Source organism: Columba livia, chromosome 3 (assembly GCF_036013475.1).
Source record: "Columba livia isolate bColLiv1 breed racing homer chromosome 3, bColLiv1.pat.W.v2, whole genome shotgun sequence".
Classification (NCBI taxonomy): domain Eukaryota; kingdom Metazoa; phylum Chordata; class Aves; order Columbiformes; family Columbidae; genus Columba; species Columba livia.
In genome coordinates, this window is record NC_088604.1 from 112,114,395 (window position 1) to 112,125,133 (window position 10,739).

Below are 10,739 nucleotides of genomic sequence, written 5' to 3' on the forward strand. Positions count from 1 at the left end.
CTGCCTCTGGCTGTGCTGGGGTGTCAGGGATGTGCGGCAAGGGGGGTGAGGTTGTGCTGGATGGAGGGAGGGTCCCGCAGGGCCACTCGGGGATCAGAGTGTTGGAGAGCCCCCAGGAACACCAGTGCATCATTGCTGGCACTGCAGGGAAGAAACCTGCTGTGTGGGGCAGAGAGCCTGGGAGGGCAGAGGGTCCCAGCTGTGCCGCGCTCAGGCTGCTGGTGCTGGTGGCAGCTCACTGGTGGCCCTTTGTGCTGCAGGGCTGCTCTGTCAGCACAGCCTGGTTCTTGCAGGGTGATGCCAAGGAAGGGCCTCTGCCAGCCCCATCTGGAAATGGAGGTGGACTCGGTCACAGAGCAGGTGAGTTTTTTTAAAAGACATAACCTCCTGCAAGCGGTGTGTCTGCGCTCACTTGTCCCTTTAGTATCACCATGCAGGATGGGCAGCCCAAGGCAGGATTTCACCTGCAGGAGCAAGGACACCCACAGTTCAGCGCCTGCTGGATGTGGATCTGCAGAGACACGCAGCCTCTGGTGCTGCCACAGCTTGGAGGAGGGCAGGGCCAGGGCTGTCCCAGGCTGTCCCGCTGGCTCTCAGGAGTCCCCAAACTGGAGACACCGAGCCAGAGCTGCGTTTCCAGCTACCGCTCCCTGCCCGTCCTGCCGCAGCACTCAGCTCAGCTCTGCAGGCAGGGCAGGCAGGGCAGGGCAGGCAGGCTCCATTGACGGGCTCTTGCTCTGTTTTCCTTTGCAGCAGGAGGCAGCAGCAGGAGGATGGGGCTGCCCTGGCCCTTTGCTCTGCGGCGCAGCCCGGCCACTTCCCAGGCGCCAGGGCAGGTGGTCTCCGGCTGCAGCAGGGCGCTGTTTGGCCAGCCCCTGGCAGCCCTCTGCGGAGAGGACGGCACACTGCCCCAGCCCATCCAGGTAACCAGCTGGGACAGGGGGTCCCCAGCCCTCCCTCCAGATGATGCACGGAGAGGCTGGGTGTCCCCATGGGCTCCCAGACTGGGAATTGGGCTCTTCAGGCATGGCTCACGTTCTGTTCCCAGACCAGTCTGGGATAGAGCTCTGGCTCTGGCCATCACAGTTGGAAGGCATCTTATCAGCCAAGCCTCTGTCCTCCTGCCTCTCCTACAGGAGCTGCTTGCTGTCCTACGTCAGGAAGGACCTTCAACGGAGGGGATATTTCGCAGAGCCACCAGCGGAACAGCACTTCGGGAGCTGCGTGAGGCCCTGGACCGTGGCCTGGATGTCGACATGGGAAGCCAACCAGCAGATCTGCTGGCCGTCATCTTGAAGGTAAGTGTTTCTGATCTGCAGATGGAGGAGCTCCTGGCTGGTCTGGCGTCGTCTAGGACTCACCTGGAGCCCTTGTAAATGCAGGACTTCCTCAGAAACATCCCCTCCAAGCTCCTCGTGGAAGACCTGTATGAGGAGTGGATGGCAGCCCTGGAGAGGTGCAGCATGGAGGAGAAGATGGAGGAGATGAAAGTGTAAGTTTTGGAATCAGGCTGTCTGTTGAATTGGAGCCCTGTCTGCTGGTCAGGAACATCGGGAATGCTGTGGGAAATATCTGCTTTATTCACCTTGTGTTCCTTTTTTCTCAGGGTGGCCAAGAAGTTGCCAGCGGCCAATCTGCTGCTCCTGAAGGAGCTGATGTCCCTCCTCCAGCACATTGGCCACAACGCTGACACCAGCAGGATGACCTTTAACAACCTGGCCATCTGCGTTGGGCCCAATCTGCTGAGCCCACCCAAGGAGGAGCTGCTGCCGCTGGACGCCCTGCTGGAGGTCACACAGAAGGTACGCTGTCTGGAGCAGCCGGCTGCAGCCTTCCCGGCCCATCAGAGCTCGGCTGCTCGCAGCTCTCTGGATGCCTTCTCCTCCCTGGAGCCAGTGCTGGTGGGGGGGCTGCGTGGAAGAGCAGCCCCACAGCCACAGCCTCCTGCGCAGAGGCGAGGCTCAGGAGCAGGAAAGGCTGCTTGGTGCCTTTTCAGGCAGCTGGGTTGAGACAAAGGCTTTGATGTGTGCAGGTGAACGTGCTGGTGGAGTTTCTGATGGAGAACTTCAGTGTCATCTTTGGGGAGGAGACAGCTGGTCTCTCCTGTCCGTCTTCCAAGGAGTCACCAGTACCCATGGAAAGATCCACAGGTAAGGGGAAGGACTCATGGTTGTCACAGACAGGTATTGGGACATGAGAAATTCAGCGTCAAGAAGATATCTGGTGTAGGGCTTTGGCAGGAATTTACTTTATGTGTTGCTTCATTTCAGGTAAGGGGAAAATCTCATGGTTTTTACAGAATGACATTGGGAATCTAGCAATTTCAGTGTTAAGAAGATATCTGGTGTAGGGGTTTGGCATGGCTTTATTTTATGATCTTCTCCTTTCCAAAAAGTCACTTTGCTGCACATGCTTTTGCTTTTTAGACCTGCATTTGGAAGAGCAAAGTGGCCCCGCAGGCAGAGCAGACGAGAACAATCAGGTAAAAACCTTTCTGGATGCCCCCCCATTCTGCCGGAAAACCTCAAAGGAGCTGGTGGAGACACAGTAGTGGAGAGCAAAATGGCAGAGGTATGGCAGCTCCCCAAATACAGGGACAACGTGTCTCAGGTCAGAGCTTTTGTTCTCATGAGGCCCAGGAGCTGCTGTGCCTCCTCCTGGCAGCCGATCCCTCATGTGTTTAGGATTCCTGCTCTCCATGGAATGATACATCGTAAGGAAAGCTAACTGTAAATGATGCAAACCAGAATGATCTATGCGAGCAGAGCTGGCGATTTGGCACTCCGTCGCCTACTGCTCCAAGTTGTGTCTTGACACCTGTTCACTCCCAAAATTTCTGTTTCAGGTACCTCTATCTTCAACTGCAATGACCTCCCAGAGTTCGACAGAGTCTCTAGAGAAGCTGGAAAAGCTGAGGAGCCCTTCAGAGGAAAGAAGGTAAAATGAGATCCATTTGCTTTAAATCATTATGGATCAGTTGTGACCTTCCCTAACCCATAGCACTGTGAAATGGAAAGGTTTGCAGGCTCTCCTAAGGACAAGGAAAAGGAAAGAAAGAGGAAGAGAATAGAGGTCTGGGGAGAAGAGGATGACAGCCAGATGGAGAAGAAGAGGAAGAAGAGAGGAAATGTTTCCGGGGATGGAGCAAGGAAAAGACACCGGAAGCTGCAGAGGTTCAGGAAGCCCAGGTGCGAACCAGGCTCGGCTGCCCATCTTTCTCAGCTCTCAGCACTGCGCTCAGTCCGTCCAGCTCCTTGGCAAGGGATGGCAAGGGATGGTGCTGTGCAGGGCTCAGAAATAACTCGGTTGCATTGGGAGCAATGCTGCATAGGCACAGGTCTCTCAGGGCATCACCCACGGGGATGAGTTGCCACAGCCATCCCAGAGCCACTGCAGCCACAGCTCTCCCTGCTGGGCTGTCCACAATTCCTTGTACACGCTGTTCCCCAAGGAAAGGGGAATCAAGTCTTGCCTATTCCTGCCTTTGTGCGTTTATCAGTGCTTTCTGTCTCTCTCGTTGCAGGTCCCGTTTTCCTGTTTCCAGTTGAGTCCCTGTGTTTCCTGTTGTTGATGTTCGCAATAAAGTGTTTTTAAAGTTGCAAGAAAGTGTTTTTAAAATGTTGACACCCCCGTGGTTTACGTTCACAATAAAGTGTTTTTTCTTTGTTCTGACTATGTCTGCTGTATGATTTTTTTGGACTGGGGAGATGTTATTTGGCGATGAATCCTCATGGAGGAGGTTGGGATCATCCCTTGTACCAGCATCCCTGCCAGCGGCATCAGGGCTGAGTTCAGGTGCCTGAGGAGTCAAAGCGCAGCACAGTCCCACAGGGGGGTGGGGGCTGGACAGGACCTCTCAGGGGTGAGTGTTCCCTCAGCTCCTGCTGGGATTGTGGGCACCACACAGCTCCTGCTAAGGCCTGATGTGTGCTGGGAGCAGCGCCATGAGCTCAGGGTGAGGGCAACACGTCGGCAGACACACTGGCCAGGAAGGGCTGAAGGTCCTTGTGCAGCCACCATCACCTGCAGCTTGCTGTCCTCTGCAGCCACCATCCTTGCATCCTGATTGTTGGGCACTTTCTTCACAATCCCCTTCCTCATGGCAATGGGATAAACCAAATTTCCACACTGGGCAGCACAAGTTCATTTGCTGATGGGGCAGCCTGGGGAACAGAAAAGCCCTTGGTGCTGTACACGCTGTACAAGTCGCTGTACAAGTAGCACATCACGTGGTTAGAACACTGCTCACAGGGCAAATGCAAAACACAGCCACATACAGGCTCCTGGTTGGAATTTTAAGTGTCTCAGCCAAAACCAGTACACAGGGGCAGGAGTTACAAGTTGTGAGTTAGGAATGAGGGAGCTCGTAGGTCAGAAACCTCAGGAACTGAGTGGTGGATGAGTGAAATCCCTTGTGAGGCTGCTCTGTGCAAAGGGGATGGAGTCCTTGTTTGCTGTGGTTGGTTGTTCTCTTTCCGAATGAGCCAGAGCCATCCCACAGCCAGTGCCAGCCACAGCTCCCTCTTCTCCCCAAAGAAAGGCGAACAAAATCCTGCCTCTTCCTGACTTCATGGATTCTCAGACCTCTCTGACTCTGTGGTTGCAGGTGCTGATTCATTACTCACCAGCTGAACTTCTAGTCGCCATAGCTGGTGTTTGCAACAAAGTTGTTTTTTCTCTCCTCTGGCTGTGTCTGCCATTGGATATCCTTGAGCAGGGAGCAGATTTTTTGTGATGACTCCTCCTTGGGAGGAGTCTGGGATAGTCCCTTGTCCCAGCATCCTCTCAAGTGGGCATCAGGGCTGCTTTGAGGTGCTTTGGGAGTGGAACCAAAGCACAGAATCACACAGAACAGCTGAGGTTTGGAGGGACCTGTGGAAGTCACCTGGTCCAACCCCTCTGCTCAAGCAGGCACACCTGGAGCCACTAAATATATGACCACAACAGTATAATACTGGTTTCTCATGTGCAGCTGGAACATCACATGTTTTAATTTGTGACTGTTTCCTCTGGTCCTCTCAGCACACACCCCGGAGAAGAACCTGGCTCCCTCAGCTTCTTTCCTTCTCAGCAGCGTTTTATACACACTGATCAGACACACACAAACAACCATGCAGATTCCTAGAGCTGCCAGAGCTTAGGTAGAAAAGAAAAAGAAAAAAAGAAAAAGAAAAAGAAAGAGAAGAGAAGAGAAGAGAAGAGAAGAGAAGAGAAGAGAAGAGAAGAGGAGAAGAGAAGAGAAGAGAAGAGAAGAGAAGAGAAGAGAGCATGGTAGCCTGCTTGCTTTAGCTGTTCTTTAGCTGCTCTACTATCCTCTTACACAGGTGCTGCCATCATTCAGCTCTTAGCTCCTCAGAAACAAAGACTTAGCAGGAGATCATGGTATAGAGATTATTTGCTGGCCTCCTGCAAAATAAAGACTCAATTGATTAAGACCTGGATGTATTTTCAAGTTCAGTTTGTGTTGCAGTCAGCGTGTTGTGGATTCCAAGGCTGTTGAGAGTTAAAATCTTTGTTGACATCTCTTTCTGCCTAGGTCTCCAAGAAAGCTGATAAATAGCAGCAGGTAGTTGATGTGAACTGGCCCCAGTGACCCACCCTGAAATTACTTGTTCCACTCACTTGGGATATGGAAATAGGATTTTGTGTGAAGTAAGTTGGAGCAGCTGCTTCAGGGGGATGTACCTGGATGATACAGGAGGCATGGACCTTGCAAGCTTGTCTGTTCTGTGGGATTTTGGAACATGTCAAAATGCTGGTTTTAATTGGGAATGAATGTACACATTTGCTAGCACCTGGAAGTGCTTCTGGAGTCAGAGTCACCGGTTAAAGAAAACTGAGCTACCAAACTGCCAAACATGTGACAAGGAGCAGCAAATGCTGTTGTGAAGAACTCCCTGAGAAGCAGAAAGCTGAAGGCTGGGGCGTTGTGCATTTGGGGCTTGTTTACCTTGCCTTCTGATTTGTGCCTGCTACAGAGAGTGTAATTTCTGTTACTGTCATGAAAAGCAGCTCTTGTTCTAATTGCATCCATTGACAGCTACAGCAACCGCAGAGGTGCCTACTTGGACACCTAAAGCACAACAGGTTTGTTCTGAAGGCTTTACACAAAGGCACAACTTCTAAATATGCCATTCCCTGAAAACATGGCTTGTTCAACAGTGGGTTAACTTGTTATGGCTTACAAACTGAAAAGCACGGTGAGGTCAAGCTGCCAAAAGCCGAGCTGCTGCTCTTGAGTATAATACACATTGATTTTAATAGCTGATGGTGAATATTTGTACATCATCTCCTGCCATGATTGAGAGATGGGACGCAGTTTGATGCAAACAAAATGTCCGCTTTCTTAGTGTGCTTCACATACATTTATACTTTTCCTCAGCAACGTGCTTCGAGCTGATTGGTCTACACTGTACACTAGACATTTACGGATTGGCTAATGCCAAGACACCTTCTCAAACAGTTACCACCCCAACTCAAGCAATCTTCCCCATGCAAGAACAAGAGTCCCCTTTTTACAGGACAACCTTATTAACTTGTGAACCTTGTCTAAACATAGAATCAGCACTCTCCACTCCTTCTAATTAAGGTTCTTGCCTCTATCCTTCCCATGGCCTGTGACCAACAAGTTCCAGCACATCTCCTTTTACCAATTGATAAGTGCTGGGAGTTTTGCTGAGGCCAGCCAAATCCTGTCCCACATCTCCACCTTCCTTTTGCACAATAAGAACTCTTTTTATAGAACGCGAAATCAATTTTTGTAGGCATTGCAACAAACAAGGCAAAAAGAGTTACAGGAGAATAAAAACTGCCAAAACATATACAACCAACTTCACAAGACTCCTTAGCCATCCTGACAATCCCCGTCCTTCAAAAAGCCTATCTAACCAATCCCAACTATCATTTTGTTGAAGCCTAGAGACCCCAGCTTTAAGCTGTTGAATACTAGCATGAATTGATTCCGAGTGGTCAGAGAGATTCATACAACACATGCCTTCAAAATCTTCACAACCGTGGCCTTGTGCTAAAAGCAAAAAATCTATAGCAGCTCTATTTCGCAATGTAGCATGACGAACACTATCTACATCTAATAAAAGACCGGACAATGCATTGCTAGTAGCGTTCGTTTGTTTAGCAAGCCAGCAGCCAAGCTTATCTAATGTTGCTAGTGCTTTTGCAGCAGCAGCTCCAGGTGTTAAAAGAGAGGCGACAACACGTCGGCTAAAAGACCAAAACTTCACATTATCATCACAATCCGGGGTATATGCATGGATGCTACGCTTTGTTCTGCGAGAAAGACGGTGTTGTAGAATCATGGATGTATTAGGAGTCAGGACAGAAAGGCGTCCAAGGCTACACGGACCTCCTTTTGTATGAGAAGGGATAACAGGCCATGCTCTATCCCCACAAATAAGAAATATCCCTGATGGTAATAAAAGTGGAGCAATGCTAGATCTAGATGAGTTTGTTGCTGTATAATTACACCAAGTAGTAGCATTTTTAAAAACGGGATGGACAGGAGAGACATCCCATACCTTAGACTGGTTTGTTCCTGTATAGTTAAACCTACCACAGAAATCCATCTTTATTGATCCAAGCCACTCAATTTCTTGTGGCTCTAAAGCAGCATGCGGGAGAAAAGGGGTCCAGGCATCCCAGTTATTGGTTAAATTGGGAGCCAAGGTTGGAAAGGCTTCTCTCACCTTATCAGGTACGGTCCATTTATCTAGTGGCAGTCCTACAAGGCATGTAGAAAAGGGATTATTAGGAGAGGCAGTAGCGAGACACAAGGTGTCTTGTCCCGTGAGATTTGCTAGTGTTACCCATACATTAACCTGGGGTAGTACAGATAAGAGCGGGTGGCTTCGCACAACCTCTAATGTAATCATAAAAAGAAATATTCCAAAAGCAACTTTCTGCCCCTCTTTAGTTTCCATGCAAATAATTTTCTGCATCTTTCTTTCATCCAATCCCAATATTGCTTAATAACAGCCCATATAGCGGGCACCAGGTTTATTTTACTACACTCTAGATCACAAACTAACACCTCCTCTGCCTTTTTCGACACTAAATAGGCCCAATCTATACAGTCATGTAAATAACGACTATTCCACAACGGTTCGTGCCCTGTGACAAGCAAAACTTTAGCTACACCAACTTCCTTTTCTAAGCAACTGTCACACCAGTGTCCTCAGGAGATTCACCAGTTTGTTGCTCGAAAAGCTGGTCTGGAGGGTGATCGGAGTTCTCTCCGGATGATTGTGGTAGGGATTCACGGAAGGGTCGTACACTCTTTGCCGGAATCCATCGAGGGCCTTTCTCTGTGGAGACGCAAGCATAACCTCTGCCCCATGTGATAAGGGAATACGGTCCCATTACTTTACCTGTTTCTGGATCACAAACCAATACTGGGGCCTTAACTCGCACCTCAAGTGAAGCATTCGTGTTAAAATGTCGGACTATTGGAGGGTTGCTATCTAACAAAGAACAATTTAAAAAGTTAAAAAAATACAAAGCTTTCTATACACGTTCCTCAGGGGTGGCAGTCCCTACTCCCCCTTTCTGTTGTTGTAATAAGCGTTTCAAAGACTGATGAGAGCGTTCAATCAGGGACTGACCTGTAGGGGAATGAGGGATGCCAGTAATGTGGGTCACACCCCAGGAGTCAAGAAAGGTTTTTATAGCAGCCGAGACATACGCAGGGCCATTATCTGTTTTTATTTGAGAGGGTATACCCAAGGTGGCAAAAGCATGCATCAAATCTTTTTGAACATGACGTGTCTTCTCCCCTGTGTGACAAGAAGCGAACAAAGCACCTGAAAAGGTGTCAATAGAAGAATGGACATATTTCAAGTTACCAAACTCCGGATAACACTTACTTACTTACTTACTTTCTTTCTTTCTTTCTTTCTTTCTTTCTTTCTTTCTTTCTTTCTTTCTTTCTTTCTTTCTTTCTTTCTTTCTTTCTTTTTCTTTTTCTTTCTTTCTCTCTTTCTTTCTCTCTTTCTTTCTCTCTTTCTTTCTCTTTCTTTCTCTCTTTCTTTCTCTCTTTCTTTCTCTCTTTCTCTCTTTCTTTCTTTCTTTCTTTCTCTCTTTCTTTCTTCCTTTCTTTCTTTCTTTCTTTCTTTCTTTCTTTCTTTCTTTCCTTCTTTCCTTCTTTCTTTCTTTCCTTCTTTCTTTCCTTCTTTCTTTCCTTCTTTCTTTCCTTCTTTCTTTCCTTCTTTCTTTACTTCTTTCCTACTTTCTTTCCTACTTTCTTTCCTACATTCTTTCCTACTTTCTTTCTTTCCTACTTTCTTTCCTACTTTCTTTCCTACTTTCTTTCTTTCCTACTTTCTTTCTTTCTTTCCTACTTTCTCTATTTCTTTCTTTCTTTCTTTTTTTTCATTCTTTCTTTCTTTCTTTCCAACTTTCTTTCCTACTTTCTTTCTTTGTTACTTTCTTTCTTTCCTTCTTTCTTTCTTTCCTACTTTCTCTCTTTCCTAATTTCTTTCTTTCTTTCTTTCCTACTTTCCTTCTTTCTTTCTTTCTTTCTTTTTTTTCTCTTTCTTTCTTTAAAACTTTCTTTCTTTCCTACTTTCTTTCTTTCTTTCTTTCTTTCTTTCCTACTATCTCTCTTTCTTTCTTTCCTTCTTTCTTGCTTTCTTTCTTTTTTCTTTGTTTCTTTCTTTCTTTCCTACTTTCTTTCTTTCTTTCTTTTTTCATTTTTAATTTCTTTCTTTCTTTTTTATTTCTTTTTTCTTTGTTTTTTTTCTTTCTTTCTTTCTTTTTTCCTTTCTTTCTTTCTCTTTTTTCTTTCTTTCTTTCTTTCTTTCTTTCTTTTTTTCATTTTTAATTTCTTTCTTCTTTCCTTTTTCTTCCTTTTTTCTTTCTTTCTTTCTTTTACTTTCTTTCTTTCTTTCTTCTTTCTTTCTTTCTTCTTTCTTTTTTCTTTCTTTCTTCTTCCTTTCTTTCTTTTTTAATTTCTTTCTTTTTTCTTTCTTTCTTCTTTCTTTCTTTCTTTCTCTCTTTCTTTTTTCTTTCTTTCTTTCTTCTTTCTTTATTTCTTTCTTTCTTTTCTTCTTTCCTACTTTCTTTCTTTCTTTCCTACTTTCTTTCTCTCTTACTTTCTTTCTTTCCTACTTTCTTTCTCACTTTCTTTCTTTCTTTCCTACTTTCTCTCTTTCTTTCTTTCTTTTTTCTTTCTTTCTTCTTTCCTACTTTCTTCTTTCTTTCTATTTTTTTAATTTCTTTCTTTCTTTTCTCTTTCTTTTTTCTTTCTTTTTTCTTTCTTTCTTTTTTCTTTCTTTCTTTTTCTTTCTTTCTTTCTTTCTTTCTTTCTTTCTTTCCTACTTTCTCTCTTTCTTTCTTTCTTTCTTTCTTTCATTTTTCTTTCTTTCTTTCTTTCTTTCCTACTTTGTTTCTTTCCTACTTTCTTTCTTTCTTTCTTTCTTACTTTCTTTCTCTTTCTTTTTCCTTTCTCTTTTCTTTCTCTCTTTCTTTCTTTCTCTCTTTCTTTCTTTCTTTCTCTCTTTCTTTCTTTCTTTCTTTCTTTCTTTCTTTCTTTCTTTCTTTCTTTCTTTCCTACTTTCTTTCTTTCTTTTTTCTTTCTTTCCTCTTTCTTTTTTCTTTCTTCTTTCTTTCTTTCTTTCGTCTTTCTTTCTTTTTTCTTTCTTTCTTCTTTCTTTCTTTTTTCTTTCTTTTTTCTTTGTTTTTTTTCTTTCTTTCTTTCTTTTTTTCTTTCTTTCTTTCTTTCCTAC

At 45.7% G+C, this 10,739-nt stretch overlaps 1 protein-coding gene across 1 annotated transcript; it reads left to right on the plus strand.

The window, feature by feature from the left end:
* The first annotated feature begins 708 nt into the window (after positions 1-708).
* On the plus strand, positions 709-3,654 carry LOC110359688 (T-cell activation Rho GTPase-activating protein-like). Its single transcript, XM_065059265.1, has 9 exons — positions 709-923; positions 1,137-1,298; positions 1,383-1,492; positions 1,607-1,802; positions 2,033-2,150; positions 2,427-2,482; positions 2,846-2,937; positions 3,018-3,188; positions 3,524-3,654. The coding sequence occupies exons 1-9, from the start codon at positions 774-776 to the stop codon at positions 3,546-3,548; spliced, it is 1,080 nt and encodes a 359-aa protein (XP_064915337.1). The 5' UTR covers positions 709-773; the 3' UTR covers positions 3,549-3,654.
* Positions 3,655-10,739: the final 7,085 nt, after the last annotated feature.